We start from the raw sequence: 18,206 nt of genomic DNA on the forward strand, positions 1-18,206 counted from the left end.
ATACCAAAGAATTAAAAAAATATTTTGCAAAAACTTTTGCATTTTTTAATATTATAAATTCTTAGATGATCTTTGTACGAATCTGTAAGTCTTTTTAATTTGAAACTTTCTGCCGATTTTAGTATTTGCAAAAACATTCTTTTTCATCTGTCCATTGTTTATCATTAAAGTTAAGATTCATCTCTGTCAAACATTTTTAATTCTTCCTTTCAATGTAAACAAACCATGTGTTATAAAAAAGTTTTATGTTAGAATAGTTTTTCAAAAAGTTTTAAAGTGCTGAGTGTTACGTTTCTTAACCCATTACATATGGGATAAGGAAACGTAACACTTGAGCGATCTGCCAAGGACTCTTGGAAGGACTTTTATTGGAAACTGGCTTCTATTTAGGTGTTAGACATGTGAAGAAAGTCCAGATAACTCCACATAACCAGCCTGTTGGTTAGGTGCGAACCCGCCACCAACCAGTATTCAGCGATTTTATCCACTGGCTCACCTGGTGGCAAGTGGATAAAATGTAGCACCAATGGGTTTGCAAGATGCTGATTACGAAATATATAACTAATAATTTTCAAGGCATTTTTCACCAGTGACTGTGTGAATAAAACCACTAAACACTGACCCCACCAATGGCCAGGCGGTGTTCGTTTCCTGAACACTGGGAGTTCCGTCGTGGGTTGGCGCCTCTCCAACCGACTGGCCACGTGGAGTTTTCCGTGTTTTCTTCACATTAGTAACACCTAAATAGTAGCCAGATTCCGACAGAACCCCCAACAGATTGCTCACGTGTCGTATTGTCGTAACCAAATAAACCACCATAATTGTGGCACGATTTCTTATGCATTTTTGAAAATAAATTATCACGTAACAAATATCGATAATAAATTTTACAATTCTTGAAATTTCTCAACAAATAATTACAATAAACGGTTATTTTTACTAAGTTTCATTGATTTGTTCTTAGAAAATCATTCCAGAATACTAATTTTTCCTATCTGAATAAGATATTAATAAATATATAAAATGTGTATTCGCGTTTCAAGTTTCCTATGTTTTGATAACAGTGAAGAAGCAACTTGCTACTCAGCGTTTATAATTGGAGTAGGTAACCGTTAATTAATGTTTTCTTTTTATTTTCCGAACAGAAAAATAATATTTTAATGCAAACTATGTGACATTTAACATAATTATATATGACTTTTTAATGACTTTCAGCTTTACTCTGTTGTCATGATCTTGGATTTGGTAACATCCAATAATCTTGCGCTTGTGGAAATATATTCTGAAGATACACGTTAGTAAATTGTTTGTAGAGTTTAAATAGTAATTACATAATTTTAATCTATATTAAATTTGGGAAATGTTTCTAATACAATAACGTTAAATAAATTATATGATTCATAGAGATCGAAGTTCCGAGATAAATACAGAATTATATTCTTTATCAGTAGTAGAATGATGTTAAGAATCGATTTTAGTGTTTGTCAGGTTACATTAATGATATGATGGGTGTTTTCAATGTATAAAGTGGCCTTTTGAAAGTGTACATTCTGCACCAAAATTTTCTGCACTGATTTAATTAACCATGAATTAGCTGACTTCATCTTCTGATTACCGTATTTCTGTTTCGGCATTGTTATTTTAGAAGTTTTGAAGTTTAATGGTAACAATTCGAAGAACTTTCTCATTGTTCGAGAACGAGATAACGATTTAGCTTGATGGAATACGGCAATGCAATACGTGGGCAATTTGACATGTGGAGTGCCTTCTGAGAGGATTTTCCACGGGGAAACTGTCTCCTATTTAGGTGTTACAAAAGTGAAGAATCCCAGAAAACTCCCACATTAGTCAAGAGTGAACCCACAACCAATTCAGAGATTTTATCCACTCGACCACTTCAAGATAATGGCACTTGCATGATAATGGTCTGGTTCGTTAGTATACAAAAAGTGCCACGGTATTTAATCGCTTGATTATTTTACCTTTTGACTATATTTGTTTTGTAAAGAAAAATTGCAAATGAAAAACACGTTTAATAACATTGAAGACATTCAAAATCTCGACTGACTTCTCAGAGCTCTCCTTGAAAAAGGTTTTCAGTAATACTTTAAAAATACAGGGTGTATCAAAAAGAATGACCTGATTTTAAAACTTTATATTTATTGATAGAAACATACTACAAAACAGGGACAAAATGCAAAATACTCACAAAATCTTAAAGTTTCAGCTATGTTATTACAAATACTCTATGTGTCCACCAGTAGCCGTACGGACAACATCTAGACAATAGCTAAATTCGTCATACACTCTATGTTTAGCGGCCGGATGGCCGAGCGGTCAAGGTAGCAGCCTACCGCTCTGGAGGACCCGGGCTCGAATTCGAATGGGTCGAATAATCCCCTGGAATTTTTCGGGGTGGTCTGTTCGGATATGTCGGACACCGTCCCTCACCACTCGACAGCCCCATTGTAAGCCTGGCCGAACCCATAATGGGCTTGCAAAAAGAGGCTCTCTTAGTGCCCACAGGGCGGAACACTAGCGTAGCGTAGTAGGGGCGGCCCGCCCGGGCGTCACTTTTTAGGGGGCGGCAAAATTCCACAATAAATAATAATAATATCTCGTAAGAATTTGAACCATTTTATTTCATATTTTCGTCCACCTACGACTCGGACCGATTGAAATGAGCACGGAATAGTGTTACCATCCATCCGAATAGTCCGGGAATCGACTCGCCGTCCGAGGATATCGTGCGCAACCTGTCGACCTTTTTTTTTTTTTCTTTTTGCTTGTACGATTTATTAGTATATATATACACCTCCAATATTCAATACAGCTAAGTCACTTGCGTTACTCCTATCCAAGTCTCTCTAGTCGCTAACTGTAACTAATTTAGAACCAGCATGCACTGCACATTATTCTTCGCATTGCAAAATGACATACGCATGCGTCAGGAACTTCTATTCGAACAAACCTTTCCTACCGTCCGGATCAGCGATTTTAATAAGATGGCAACACTAGCACGGAATTTTTCATTACTTATTCTGTGACGAAACTGAATTTTAGTCTTTTAAACTGAGATACCTAAATAAGGGGGGGCGAAATTTTCCTCCGCCCGGGCGGCTGACACCCACGCTACGCCACAGGGGCGGAAAGAGTTAAAAAAAACACTATGTAAGATATCTATGTTGACAGAAGTCATAACAGCTCTTATTCTGTTTTTTAGCTCATCTATATCACGAACTAAAGGGGAATGGAAATTCTTTCCCACAAGAAAAAATCGCATGAGATCATGCCTGGAGATCTTGGAGGCCAAGAATGTAGGGCATGTGTGTTTGTCTTGGGGTCCCGTGCGTTGAGGTAGTGTGTCATTGAGAAATTTCATATGTTGTGCCAGTGTGGGTGCTCTGTCCTGTTGGAATATAAAATCATTAGAGTCCTCTTTAAGTTGTAGAAAAAGCTAAGTCTGCAGCATTTAGCTATCATCCCGATGTTGTCCGTGTAGCTACTGGTGGACACACAGAGTATTTGTAATAACATAGCTGTAATTTTAAGAGTTTGTGAGTATTTTGCATTTTGTCCCTGTTTTGTAGTATGTTTCTATTAATAAATATAAAGTTTTAAAATCAGTAATTATTGCCATCTTGTATAACTAATTCTTTGTTTATCATCGGCCATCATTTACTCTCTCTGATTTCATTCTATATGCATCAATTTGGCTATTTTTGGTAGATAATCTACGTGTATTGCAGAAACTAAAAAATCCAAAGAATTTGTCAAATTTAATTAATTTATTTACAGATTACAAGTGGTATTTTGTTACTAACATTATTGAATGGTTCGCATTGCTAATATTTAGCTTTCTTTTGTACGTTGCACTCGAACTGGTATGTATAGTTATGTGTTTGTCTTGTATATTTATAAATTTAATATTAATGAAAACTTGAATAATATTGAATTTTTCAAAATTTTAAACTTGAATTTCATTGATCAACGCGAGGCATAGCCTTATAAGTTGTATGGCTGTTGCAGTTACATGACAGTCCATACAAGTCGAATAGAGTCTATGGGGGGTTGATAATCATCTCGCCCTCCGTTGTAGATAAATTTCACTGAATATCTGGCAGAGTCTCACAGCACAAAATAGAAAATAAATTGTATTTTTTTCGGAATTAAAAAAAAATACTTTAGTATAAAGAAGTGGCATGAGGGAAAATTGGGGAGGAAAGTCAGTCTTCTTGACTGGCACTTCGTATGAACTATAGGTATCAGCAGGGCCGACCCGTTCATATAGGCGAACTAGGCGATGGCCTAGGGAGCTTGAATTCGAGGGGAGGCATGGCGAAAGTACATGCATAAATTACAATAAATAATGAAAAAATAAATGTTTTTTGATCATAATCCTTTCTCACGTGTTGACCCGTGAGTCGCTATTTTGAAAGTAGCGCCATAGTCTCACGATCGCGATATTACGTGCTGCGTGTTGAATAAAAACAATATAACAATATAAAACACCAATGTAAAATAGATACTCTATTTTTCATTGGTGTTTTATATTGTTGCGATTTTTTTTTTAAATGGGGCAACGTCAAAGTCATTTGCCTAGAGCGCTGACTTTGCTCCGGCCGGTAATGGGTATCAGCCATAGAAATCAGTCGGAAAAATCAGCTTCCATGTCCCAATGATAAGGTTCTGGGCCGACCCACAATGGGGTCAAGCAGCATGAATAAGAAATAAGGAGTAATGTCCCAACTCACATTACCCATAAATTATGGTATGTGGATCGGATTTGAATCCGAATCACCAAAATAAACGAAACAATAGATTTATTAATATNAATTCATGCTGCTTGTTGTATCTGTCAAAAGCTAATGTTACAATTATTATTGTAGTCTATTATATTATTTAAAAAAAACCTCGATATAGCGTTTCTTCTTAATGCTACGACAATACTTGTAAACGGATCTTCCTCACAAATATCAAATAGAGAACGCTTCAGTATTTGTAAATTATTAAATGTATAATTTACAAATGACATTGTCATTATCATTGTCATTACAAATGACGTTGTCATCATCATATAACGTTACTGTCAAGCTCCTAAACACGAACATACGTTTAGTCCTCATAACTATGTGTCCATTCTATTATTTTAGGTTTTTCGTTTTAGCGCCGGAATTTCAGAAGGAACGAATAATGACGCTAAATCGAAGTTTTACTGTATATGCTTGATTATTTAGCATCGAGATGAAATAAGTTGAAAGAATTCCTCAAATTGCTGTTATACAAATTGAGCAAGAATATAGCAGTACTTACATCAGGACTCTGTTATATAAAAATTACAAGTTACAAGGCTTTTTGATGGCACACGCTGGTGTGCCACCAAAAAACAATCAGTTTTTCATCTTTTAAAATTTAACTTGTAAACATTTATATCGAAATACAATGCAAAACTAAATATAATAGACGCACATATACAGTTAAATCTCGATATAGCGATCTCCCGAATAGCGTCACCCACGTAAAGCGCCAATGTAAGAGGATCCTCTCCATAAATATTAACACAAGAATCCCTATATGAAAAGTACTAAATTTCCAATTTTGCCTTGCAAATGACGTTGTTATAAACTGTCAATTTCTTTTTTGAAGTTCTTCGGTTTAGCGTTACACTCGGTTTAACGTCAATTTCGAATTACTTTCTCTAATTACTTAGTTAAAAATTATATTATACGGTAAATTATTGAGTGTAGTTGTTTATTTTATGATATTTTATATGATTTTGTAGGGATCGAATTCTTTTGATTCTAAGCAAAACGAAGGCTCAAGGGTTTAATTTGAGCAGCTTATTCTTTGACGAAAGGGAAGGAGATGCTTATCCAAATTTATCACAGTTGCCAAATATGCCTTACGATCAACCCACTTCGGTTCATCACGATTTTATCGTTCCACAATATTCTCATTCCACTTGGAGTAAGAAGTCCCAGTAAGTATGAAATTCCTATTGGTTTATGCTAACAGATGATTTATTCCTGATAAACTAATAAATAACAAAGTAAGTCTAGAGATTCCAGAAATTTAGAAAAATCACCTGGGCCATTCAGATTCGATCTTATATTCTAGTTGTTTGTGAATGGCAACGCGATACGTGGGCGATCCGTCGAGATGATATGAAAAACTGGCTCCCATTTAGGTATTCCTAACGTAAAGAAAACTCTAAAAACTCCACGTGGCCAGCCCCCAAACCCGTAATCAACTACAAGTATTCAGTGGTTTTATTCATTCGGCCATTGATGGGTCGATATTGTAGTTATCGAAGTTATTTTATAAAGTGGGAATAAGAAACAAAAATGTGATTAACACGAGGAAATTGAAGCAGATAAAACTGTTCATTCTGGGTACTTGAACTCTTCTATAATCTTGAAGAACTGACATTGAAAGAGAAATTATTTATTGTGACATCGTCACAATGCCGAGCTGCAATTTTTAATCATATTTCTAATTTATTTAATTTAAAGTATACGCTCTCTATCTCAAATTAGTAGTGGCTTTCCCCTGTACATCATACTTTTCCTTTAACAATAAAGTAGTGTCGGTCATCTAACATCTTTCGGGGGTAAAATTTTTGAATTGAAGTAACATGACTTCTGATCTATATCGGAAGTTTGCATATAGTTAATCGGGGCTTCTTTCCTCTAAGCTTTCTATGTATATCTCACCTTTCATTTATTTAACTCCGTTCTCGAAATTAATTAAGGAAAGACAGACAAACAGACGAACAGTGGGAATTTACAGGTCTAGTTTTTTCAAATTGTAGCCCAATTATTTGTGTTTATTTTACGTTTAAAGTTTGGACATGAAATAGTAAATCAAGCTACCTTATGTGTATCTGAAGCCATTTTGTCTTTTAAACGAGGGGAAAATTACGAACGAATCTGTTAATGTATAAAAAGCCCAAAATAATTATCTTTTTATACATAAAAAAGAAAAAAAGTTCTATTTATTAGCTAGCTTATCTGTCTTCTTATAGTGCTGGGATGGTGACGTACATTGATACATTCACTCGATCCTATTTACATACTTATAGTTAACATATATTTAACTCTAGCAATCTTCTTTCCATGTCATGTCATCACCCTCACATTTTTTTTCCGGTGACAATTTCAAGTGGGAGATCATTCTTTTAACTTCCCTTCGGAAGTCTCCAGCCAGATATCATTTCCGGGTTGATGACGCATTCGATTTGTCACGATAAAATGCACTAATAGATGCAAAAAGAAATTTATAATATAAAAATAATGTAAATCAAATTATCTTATTTTCGTGTGAACACACGAAAGAACACCGCAGAAATTTATAGAACGAAAATGAAACCTTCTCATAATCTGTACCACCGTGTAATTTAAGTCTATGAGATTATCTGTTACTTCATAGGCGTGAATTCTTAATTGCGATTGAGGAGTTTTATGGAATAAAGTATCTGAGTGTACATAGCTACCTTTTTTCAGTTATGGTTTTATGGATACGGATATTTCCCTCGCTATAATAAGCACTCTATTCAAACATATTTAACATTTACACTTTATTCACTTCATAGCAAACCACATGCAAAAAGAACAGTTTTTTGAAATTTTTGAAAACATCAAAATTTAACTTAGGTGCCGTTTTCTAGGGAACTCTTTAATTTACAATTGGCATATAACACTCTCTCCCTTTTAATTGTTTTTATAAATACAAACAACCCGCGGGTTATACTCAGGAAAATGCAATAATGCTAGTAACATCTTTCAAAAAGAGATGGCACTTATAATTGATTGTTTGAACGCCATTTTATTTTCAAGACATCGCGGATTAAATTTTAACGCTTTGTAGCGCGTAAGATGTTTCACTGTTTTGAAATTTTGAATTTTTCTGGTATTATATATAACATTCAGCCTTACTCATTATACAATAAGAAATTTTAATACAATAATGAAATTTCCGAGATCAAATTTGACGGATTTTGTCCACGTGTCTAACACCTAAACAGGGATCAGTTCCCACTGAAAGTCCTACTGAAAGACAATTTCCTTGCCAGAATGCCTATGTCTTGTCTTTCTTATTTCATCACTCCACTCTGCATCACATTTGGCTTAGGTTCGTGTAAATTCTTAGATTTAAACCAGAAAGAAAAAAGAAACTTAAGATTTCTAATAATTTATATTATACAGTACTTCATATATTTAATATAAATTGCTATAACATAAGATATGATCTTCTTTTTATAGTAGCGTAGGGAAGAGGAGTGAAAATTCAGAACCAGCGTGTGCTACCAGATCCGAATTTGTCTTTCCTAGAGCAGCTCTAAACGATAAGTCTCAATGGAAGTATGTGATTAATCTTCCGAATCGAAATCCTAATTATAAACAGATCGTTCGAATAGAACTTTGTGCGTAAGTATCTTCATGTTTCATGTGATAATTGATTGCTTTTATTAACTTAAAAATGGTTAAAGTTATATGTTTATCAAATTTTATATATACTAATTAAAAAATTTAAATAAATAATAAGATCTAAGAAACAAAATACCTCGCATTCTTGCTAATCCGAACTAATTTTGTTCACTCTTCCACTAAGTGTTCAATCTAAAAATAAGTGGATATCATCAATTAGTTTTTAAAAACGTAAAAGTTTTTTGCAAAATTAATGGGTACTGCACACTTTAACATAATATATATGTACCAAATACGATATAAAATTTTTATTTTTAAAATACAGTCAAACGGCGGCCATTTTTTCAGGAACGTTGAGCATATAAATGCATACAAAACCTCCAAGCAACGGCCATGTTTCTGTTAGTCGCCGTTGTTCAGAGATTTGACTGTATATAACCTTTATCTTTTTGAATTCTTCTTCATTTCCTTTTCCTTATAGTCTATAGAACCTTGCTCCCTTTTTACTTTTCCGGCTGTTTATATATAACAGAGGGAAAGTATGGCGATGGTCAAAAAATGACCCCCCCAAGAATTTTACATTTCAGGACTCGGGTGATCTTGAAATGTCGAGAAATGCAAAAAATCCAAGGGTTTATTCTGTATGTATAAATTTAGTGTGTGTGAGCATGGGGAGCGATTCTGTTTGCCCTGTTTGAAGCTTAATAACTCCTGTGCTTTTTCACAAAATTTTCTGAAATTTTTCTGGAAGGTTTCTTTATTACAGGGATTGATGCTCTTAAATTTTGGTGATTAAAGGTCGAGTGGTGGGGAGATAAACGCGGTAGGATGCGACTTAATGACGATTTTACTTGTTATTAGCATTTCCAATGTTTTATAAAACCCACCCATATCCTGAAAATTAAGCTTTTGCCATTTTATAATAGTTAAAAATATAAAAGTTTTTAAAAGAAAATATGATAACAGATGGCGCTACCAAAATTTTAAATATTGCCGGGAAAGTTAAGCAACTCGTTGCTGTATTAATGAGAAATGTAATTTTATTGTATTATTTTTTTAATTTCATTTTTGTTTATTTTAAAATTAAATTATATAATAAAATTTTCGATAAATAAATCGAATGATATTTATTTATGTGTTTCAGGTATCCTGGAAGTTCTTGTTCTTCACAACTTTCATTTCCGTTTGGATACGAAAGCCGGTGCGTTCAAAAACACATTAAAAAGAAGCTTCTATCATTAGATTCTACTGGTGAGACTATCTCAGAAGATCCTTTCTTCGTTCCTTCTTGCTGTGTCTGTCAATTGGTGCGCAATTTCAAGAGATAAAGTGAACTTTCCGAACTTACTCAACGAATTACAGGAGGACTTGAAAAGAACACGGTTTATATTTTTAATCTAGTGAAATATTACCTAGAATTTTTTTAGGTAGAAGAAGGAAAGCTGTCAAAAATATTAATATAAAAACTGTTTATGACAAGCTGTTCAATGAACAGCTTTTTTACTTTCATTTAACAGAGAGGATTAGAACTGAACAAATGATTGGCATTTATTTACTTTATTATTTAATTAAGAACATTGATTTATTTACATTTATTTACTTTAGAATATTATAATATTCAATTTATTTTATATAAAATCACTATTTACTTGAAGTACCGCAGGAAGATTCCAATCTAGAAAAAAATCCATACAGTTAGATAGGGGTTTTTCATAAATTTTTGCCAAAATTACAGAAAATATTCTGAAAAATTGTGTATTATTAATAATAAAAACAAAACACGTGGGAATTATTATGAAATATTTATTATATAACCTGATATAACGATTTTTTTCTTGAAAAATTTCGATAATTCTGAACGCGATAATCGGATATCATGGACATAATGTATGTGAACTTTGACTGTGATGTTTTCTAAATATCACTTCTACATGTAAATATTATATTGATAATTATTTAAAAATTAGTCAAGTTTATTAACATGATTACTGTATAAATTTCATTAAAAATTTGAAGTAAATATATGGAATCTTTACTAATAAATTTCTGATCTAATGTCGTTTCTTACAAGAGTATCTTCAATACTTAAATAATTAGAATAAAACTTCTTTATACTGTAAATTTGCTACTGCCATATGCCATTAATAAGTAACAAAATACACAGTGGTTCGAAACTTAGTTAACAGTAAGTTCTAAGGAAAGCTTAGAACTTAGCCCCATTAATTTTTATATTTCGGATAATTTGTAAAGAAGACTCGCTTCAAGTAGATGTTTTAATGAAATTATTTCTTCAATACCAAAGAATTAAAAAAATATTTTGCAAAAACTTTTGCATTTTTTAATATTATAAATTCTTAGATGATCTTTGTACGAATCTGTAAGTCTTTTTAATTTGAAACTTTCTGCCGATTTTAGTATTTGCAAAAACATTCTTTTTCATCTGTCCATTGTTTATCATTGAAGTTAAGATTCATCTCTGTCAAACATTTTTAATTCTTCCTTTCAATGTAAACAAACCATGTGTTATAAAAAAGTTTTATGTTAGAATAGTTTTTCAAAAAGTTTTAAAGTGCTGAGTGTTACGTTTCTTAACCCATTACATATGGGATAAGGAAACGTAACACTTGAGCGATCTGCCAAGGACTCTTGGAAGGACTTTTATTGGAAACTGGCTTCTATTTAGGTGTTAGACATGTGAAGAAAGTCCAGATAACTCCACATAACCAGCCTGTTGGTTAGGTGCGAACCCGCCACCAACCAGTATTCAGCGATTTTATCCACTGGCTCACCTGGTGGCAAGTGGATAAAATGTAGCACCAATGGGTTTGCAAGATGCTGATTACGAAATATATAACTAATAATTTTCAAGGCATTTTTCACCAGTGACTGTGTGAATAAAACCACTAAACACTGACCCCACCAATGGCCAGGCGGTGTTCGTTTCCTGAACACTGGGAGTTCCGTCGTGGGTTGGCGCCTCTCCAACCGACTGGCCACGTGGAGTTTTCCGTGTTTTCTTCACATTAGTAACACCTAAATAGTAGCCAGATTCCGACAGAACCCCCAACAGATTGCTCACGTGTCGTATTGTCGTAACCAAATAAACCACCATAATTGTGGCACGATTTCTTATGCATTTTTGAAAATAAATTATCACGTAACAAATATCGATAATAAATTTTACAATTCTTGAAATTTCTCAACAAATAATTACAATAAACGGTTATTTTTACTAAGTTTCATTGATTTGTTCTTAGAAAATCATTCCAGAATACTAATTTTTCCTATCTGAATAAGATATTAATAAATATATAAAATGTGTATTCGCGTTTCAAGTTTCCTATGTTTTGATAACAGTGAAGAAGCAACTTGCTACTCAGCGTTTATAATTGGAGTAGGTAACCGTTAATTAATGTTTTCTTTTTATTTTCCGAACAGAAAAATAATATTTTAATGCAAACTATGTGACATTTAACATAATTATATATGACTTTTTAATGACTTTCAGCTTTACTCTGTTGTCATGATCTTGGATTTGGTAACATCCAATAATCTTGCGCTTGTGGAAATATATTCTGAAGATACACGTTAGTAAATTGTTTGTAGAGTTTAAATAGTAATTACATAATTTTAATCTATATTAAATTTGGGAAATGTTTCTAATACAATAACGTTAAATAAATTATATGATTCATAGAGATCGAAGTTCCGAGATAAATACAGAATTATATTCTTTATCAGTAGTAGAATGATGTTAAGAATCGATTTTAGTGTTTGTCAGGTTACATCAATGATATAATGGGTGTTTTCAATGTATAAAGTGGCCTTTTGAAAGTGTACATTCTGCACCAAAATTTTCTGCACTGATTTAATTAACCATGAATTAGCTGACTTCATCTTCTGATTACCGTATTTCTGTTTCGGCATTGTTATTTTAGAAGTTTTGAAGTTTAATGGTAACAATTCGAAGAACTTTCTCATTGTTCGAGAACGAGATAACGATTTAGCTTGATGGAATACGGCAATGCAATACGTGGGCAATTTGACATGTGGAGTGCCTTCTGAGAGGATTTTCCACGGGGAAACTGTCTCCTATTTAGGTGTTACAAAAGTGAAGAATCCCAGAAAACTCCCACATTAGTCAAGAGTGAACCCACAACCAATTCAGAGATTTTATCCACTCGACCACTTCAAGATAATGGCACTTGCATGATAATGGTCTGGTTCGTTAGTATACAAAAAGTGCCACGGTATTTAATCGCTTGATTATTTTACCTTTTGACTATATTTGTTTTGTAAAGAAAAATTGCAAATGAAAAACACGTTTAATAACATTGAAGACATTCAAAATCTCGACTGACTTCTCAGAGCTCTCCTTGAAAAAGGTTTTCAGTAATACTTTAAAAATACAGGGTGTATCAAAAAGAATGACCTGATTTTAAAACTTTATATTTATTGATAGAAACATACTACAAAACAGGGACAAAATGCAAAATACTCACAAAATCTTAAAGTTTCAGCTATGTTATTACAAATACTCTATGTGTCCACCAGTAGCCGTACGGACAACATCTAGACAATAGCTAAATTCGTCATACACTCTATGTTTAGCGGCCGGATGGCCGAGCGGTCAAGGTAGCAGCCTACCGCTCTGGAGGACCCGGGCTCGAATTCGAATGGGTCGAATAATCCCCAGGAATTTTTCGGGGTGGTCTGTTCGGATATGTCGGACACCGTCCCTCACCACTCGACAGCCCCATTGTAAGCCTGGCCGAACCCATAATGGGCTTGCAAAAAGAGGCTCTCTTAGTGCCCACAGGGCGGAACACTAGCGTAGCGTAGTAGGGGCGGCCCGCCCGGGCGTCACTTTTTAGGGGGCGGCAAAATTCCACAATAAATAATAATAATATCTCGTAAGAATTTGAACCATTTTATTTCATATTTTCGTCCACCTACGACTCGGACCGATTGAAATGAGCACGGAATAGTGTTACCATCCATCCGAATAGTCCGGGAATCGACTCGCCGTCCGAGGATATCGTGCGCAACCTGTCGACCTTTTTTTTTTTTCTTTTTGCTTGTACGATTTATTAGTATATATATACACCTCCAATATTCAATACAGCTAAGTCACTTGCGTTACTCCTATCCAAGTCTCTCTAGTCGCTAACTGTAACTAATTTAGAACCAGCATGCACTGCACATTATTCTTCGCATTGCAAAATGACATACGCATGCGTCAGGAACTTCTATTCGAACAAACCTTTCCTACCGTCCGGATCAGCGATTTTAATAAGATGGCAACACTAGCACGGAATTTTTCATTACTTATTCTGTGACGAAACTGAATTTTAGTCTTTTAAACTGAGATACCTAAATAAGGGGGGGCGAAATTTTCCTCCGTCCGGGCGGCTGACACCCACGCTACGCCACAGGGGCGGAAAGAGTTAAAAAAAACACTATGTAAGATATCTATGTTGACAGAAGTCATAACAGCTCTTATTCTGTTTTTTAGCTCATCTATATCACGAACTAAAGGGGAATGGAAATTCTTTCCCACAAGAAAAAATCGCATGAGATCATGCCTGGAGATCTTGGAGGCCAAGAATGTAGGGCATGTGTGTTTGTCTTGGGGTCCCGTGCGTTGAGGTAGTGTGTCATTGAGAAATTTCATATGTTGTGCCAGTGTGGGTGCTCTGTCCTGTTGGAATATAAAATCATTAGAGTCCTCTTTAAGTTGTAGAAAAAGCTAAGTCTGCAGCATTTAGCTATCATCCCGATGTTGTCCGTGTAGCTACTGGTGGACACACAGAGTATTTGTAATAACATAGCTGTAATTTTAAGAGTTTGTGAGTATTTTGCATTTTGTCCCTGTTTTGTAGTATGTTTCTATTAATAAATATAAAGTTTTAAAATCAGTAATTATTGCCATCTTGTATAACTAATTCTTTGTTTATCATCGGCCATCATTTACTCTCTCTGATTTCATTCTATATGCATCAATTTGGCTATTTTTGGTAGATAATCTACGTGTATTGCAGAAACTAAAAAATCCAAAGAATTTGTTAAATTTAATTAATTTATTTACAGATTACAAGTGGTATTTTGTTACTAACATTATTGAATGGTTCGCATTGCTAATATTTAGCTTTCTTTTGTACGTTGCACTCGAACTGGTATGTATAGTTATGTGTTTGTCTTGTATATTTATAAATTTAATATTAATGAAAACTTGAATAATATTGAATTTTTCAAAATTTTAAACTTGAATTTCATTGATCAACGCGAGGCATAGCCTTATAAGTTGTATGGCTGTTGCAATTACATGACAGTCCATACAAGTCGAATAGAGTCTATGGCGGGTTGATAGTCATCTCGCCCTCCGTTGTAGATAAATTTCACTGAATATCTGGCAGAGTCTCACAGCACAAAATAGAAAATAAATTGTATTTTTTTCGGAATTAAAAAAAAATACTTTAGTATAAAGAAGTGGCATGAGGGAAAATTGGGGAGGAAAGTCAGTCTTCTTGACTGGCACTTCGTATGAACTATAGGTATCAGCAGGGCCGACCCGTTCATATAGGCGAACTAGGCGATGGCCTAGGGAGCTTGAATTCGAGGGGAGGCATGGCGAAAGTACATGCATAAATTACAATAAATAATGAAAAAATAAATGTTTTTTGATCATAATCCTTTCTCACGTGTTGACCCGTGAGTCGCTATTTTCTTTCACACGATCGCGATATTACGTGCTGCATGTTGAATAAAAACAATATAACAATATAAAACACCAATGTAAAATAGATACTCTATTTTTCATTGGTGTTTTATATTGTTGCGATTTTTTTTTTAAATGGGGCAACGTCAAAGTCATTTGCCTAGAGCGCTGACTTTGCTCCGGCCGGTAATGGGTATCAGCCATAGAAATCAGTCGGAAAAATCAGCTTCCATATCCCAATGATAAGGTTCTGGGCCGACCCACAATGGGGTCAAGCAGCATGAATAAGAAATAAGGAGTAATGTCCCAACTCACATTACCCATAAATTATGGTATGTGGATCGGATTTGAATCCGAATCACCAAAATAAACGAAACAATAGATTTATTAATATCATCATAATAATCAATAAAAGTCTCATTCAAGTGATCAGAAGAATTCATACTAAATCTCCTAGAATATTGAAATTTTGATATTTGGAATAGAATTTAATATATTAATTTATTTTGAAAAATTTGTTCTATTTCTTAATTTTAATCAGTATTTTTTCAGGAAAATTATAAATTAATGATGCCTTGGATGGTATGGATTTGGGTTAAAATGATTAGAACTATATTAGTTACATTTATTTCTCTGATAGTTGTACATTCTTCTCATCTTTTCGTAAGTTATTTTTTTAGAATTAAATAATTATTCATTATTAACTAATTATTACTTGTGTAAACGAATTCAAAATATTAAATGTTTTTAAGAATGGTTTCATTATCTTCCAGATTACGGTTCTTCAAAGTATATTAACACTTATCTTCTGTACTACAGGGGTAAGCATTCAACCAACCACTCGTTGCACAAATTCATTACATTATTTCGATGTAACTTTCTCCATAAAAATAGAAAAGTATTTCAAATTATCTTAACTTTGCCTGAATTTATCTAAAATTAATAATTGATAAATTGATAAAGTTGGATCTAAAAATATAATTTTTAAGTTATAGATTATACAACTTTATTAAATTAGTATTATTAATTAATAGTGTCTATTAAATAACCGTTGTACTTTGATTTATATTGTATTCAAGAGGATGATGATATTCTTTAGTGTTATGTATCTAATGACACTAATGGACTGATGGGGATGTGCCAAGGGGGTTGTTTGCCGGGAGGATTTTCAATGGAAAACTGACCCCTATTTAGGTATCAAACACTTGAAAAAAGTCTGGGAAACTTCACGTGGCAAGCCCATTCGTTAGGCGCGAATTGTCAGTGTTCAGTGATTTTATCCATTCAACCACTGATCGTGTTCCGTGTTCTTTGATGAACACAGAAAAAAATGAATGACTTAACAGACGTTTTAATCGATAATTCATTTTCAGTTGTATTTTTTTATTTGCGTCTACAATCACTACATAATTCTAAAAGCGAGAGAACTACTACTAATACCTGAACGAATCTCAACTAATTCTATAGATATATCCAAAGAGAATTCTTATCTTTCTTACGATATCGATGTCTCACACCAAGTTCGTGATACTAAACCAAACATTCCTGAAGATATTTCTGGTGAAAATCATTTGTCTGCTTAGAGTAATTATAATGAAAGATGTAAAAAATATATAATTATTATTATATTGTAATAAATCTAGAAGACATTCAATATAATGTAAAATGTCGATTTNACGAAAGCCGGTGCGTTCAAAAACACATTAAAAAGAAGCTTCTATCATTAGATTCTACTGGTGAGACTATCTCAGAAGATCCTTTCTTCGTTCCTTCTTGCTGTGTCTGTCAATTGGTGCGCAATTTCAAGAGATAAAGTGAACTTTCCGAACTTACTCAACGAATTACAGGAGGACTTGAAAAGAACACGGTTTATATTTTTAATCTAGTGAAATATTACCTAGAATTTTTTTAGGTAGAAGAAGGAAAGCTGTCAAAAATATTAATATAAAAACTGTTTATGACAAGCTGTTCAATGAACAGCTTTTTTACTTTCATTTAACAGAGAGGATTAGAACTGAACAAATGATTGGCATTTATTTACTTTATTATTTAATTAAGAACATTGATTTATTTACATTTATTTACTTTAGAATATTATAATATTCAATTTATTTTATATAAAATCACTATTTACTTGAAGTACCGCAGACTAATTAAAAAATTTAAATAAATAATAAGATCTAAGAAACAAAATACCTCGCATTCTTGCTAATCCGAACTAATTTTGTTCACTCTTCCACTAAGTGTTCAATCTAAAAATAAGTGGATATCATCAATTAGTTTTTAAAAACGTAAAAGTTTTTTGCAAAATTAATGGGTACTGCACACTTTAACATAATATATATGTACCAAATACGATATAAAATTTTTATTTTTAAAATACAGTCAAACGGCGGCCATTTTTTCAGGAATGTTGAGCATATAAATGCATACAAAACCTCCAAGCAACGGCCATGTTTCTGTTAGTCGCCGTTGTTCAGAGATTTGACTGTATATAACCTTTATCTTTTTGAATTCTTCTTCATTTCCTTTTCCTTATAGTCTATAGAACCTTGCTCCCTTTTTACTTTTCCGGCTGTTTATATATAACAGAGGGAAAGTATGGCGATGGTCAAAAAATGACCCCCCCAAGAATTTTACATTTCAGGACTCGGGTGATCTTGAAATGTCGAGAAATGCAAAAAATCCAAGGGTTTATTCTGTATGTATAAATTTAGTGTGTGTGAGCATGGGGAGCGATTCTGTTTGCCCTGTTTGAAGCTTAATAACTCCTGTGCTTTTTCACAAAATTTTCTGAAATTTTTCTGGAAGGTTTCTTTATTACAGGGATTGATGCTCTTAAATTTTGGTGATTAAAGGTCGAGTGGTGGGGAGATAAACGCGGTAGGATGCGACTTAATGACGATTTTACTTGTTATTAGCATTTCCAATGTTTTATAAAACCCACCCATATCCTGAAAATTAAGCTTTTGCCATTTTATAATAGTTAAAAATATAAAAGTTTTTAAAAGAAAATATGATAACAGATGGCGCTACCAAAATTTTAAATATTGCCGGGAAAG

General features: G+C 33.5%; 2 protein-coding genes and 1 long non-coding RNA gene across 4 annotated transcripts; all 3 read left to right on the top strand.

Annotated features, from left to right (window-relative positions):
- The first annotated feature begins 914 nt into the window (after positions 1-914).
- LOC111629967 lies at positions 915-3,885 on the top strand. Its single transcript, XR_002757428.1, has 3 exons — positions 915-1,101; positions 1,216-1,294; positions 3,799-3,885. It is a non-coding gene; the product is annotated as an uncharacterized LOC111629967 (long non-coding RNA).
- A 317-nt stretch (positions 3,886-4,202) lies between these two features.
- Positions 4,203-10,381, top strand: LOC111629959 (protein spaetzle 5-like). Its single transcript, XM_023373923.1, has 4 exons — positions 4,203-4,225; positions 5,783-5,980; positions 8,262-8,426; positions 9,571-10,381. Exons 1-4 carry the CDS (start codon positions 4,203-4,205, stop codon positions 9,752-9,754), a joined length of 570 nt encoding a protein of 189 aa, XP_023229691.1. The 3' UTR covers positions 9,755-10,381.
- A 1,252-nt stretch (positions 10,382-11,633) lies between these two features.
- Positions 11,634-16,780, top strand: LOC111629979. 2 transcript variants are annotated; one of them, XM_023373955.1, is made up of 6 exons: positions 11,634-11,824; positions 11,935-12,013; positions 14,517-14,602; positions 15,697-15,807; positions 15,918-15,965; positions 16,518-16,780. In XM_023373955.1, the coding sequence occupies exons 2-6, from the start codon at positions 11,950-11,952 to the stop codon at positions 16,725-16,727; spliced, it is 519 nt and encodes a 172-aa protein (XP_023229723.1). In that variant the 5' UTR covers positions 11,634-11,824; positions 11,935-11,949; the 3' UTR covers positions 16,728-16,780. The 2 variants fall into 2 exon arrangements, with proteins under 2 accessions (XP_023229723.1, XP_023229722.1); XM_023373954.1 differs by having other exon boundaries at positions 11,634-11,820.
- The last annotated feature ends 1,426 nt before the right edge of the window (positions 16,781-18,206 follow it).

Source organism: Centruroides sculpturatus, unplaced genomic scaffold, assembly GCF_000671375.1.
Source record: "Centruroides sculpturatus isolate CEXI.00-Female unplaced genomic scaffold, Cexi_2.0 scaffold539, whole genome shotgun sequence".
Taxonomy (NCBI): Eukaryota; Metazoa; Arthropoda; class Arachnida; order Scorpiones; family Buthidae; genus Centruroides; species Centruroides sculpturatus.

What these genes read in the sequence shown, in the direction of transcription:
- LOC111629959 (XM_023373923.1), top strand. Translation starts at nt 4,203, where the DNA reads ATGAGGGAAAATTGGGGAGGAAA. An exon ending in ACTTGGAGTAAGAAGTCCCA is followed by an intron (nt 5,981 to 8,261) that starts GTAAGTATGAAA and finishes TTCTTTTTATAG; the next exon opens with TAGCGTAGGGAAGAGGAGTG. An exon ending in GTTCGAATAGAACTTTGTGC is followed by an intron (nt 8,427 to 9,570) that starts GTAAGTATCTTC and finishes TATGTGTTTCAG; the next exon opens with GTATCCTGGAAGTTCTTGTT.
- LOC111629979 (XM_023373954.1), top strand. Translation starts at nt 11,743, where the DNA reads ATGTGTATTCGCGTTTCAAGTTTCCTATGTTTTGATAACAGTGAAGAA. An exon ending in TGTACGTTGCACTCGAACTG is followed by an intron (nt 14,603 to 15,696) that starts GTATGTATAGTT and finishes GTATTTTTTCAG; the next exon opens with GAAAATTATAAATTAATGAT. An exon ending in TACATTCTTCTCATCTTTTC is followed by an intron (nt 15,808 to 15,917) that starts GTAAGTTATTTT and finishes ATTATCTTCCAG; the next exon opens with ATTACGGTTCTTCAAAGTAT.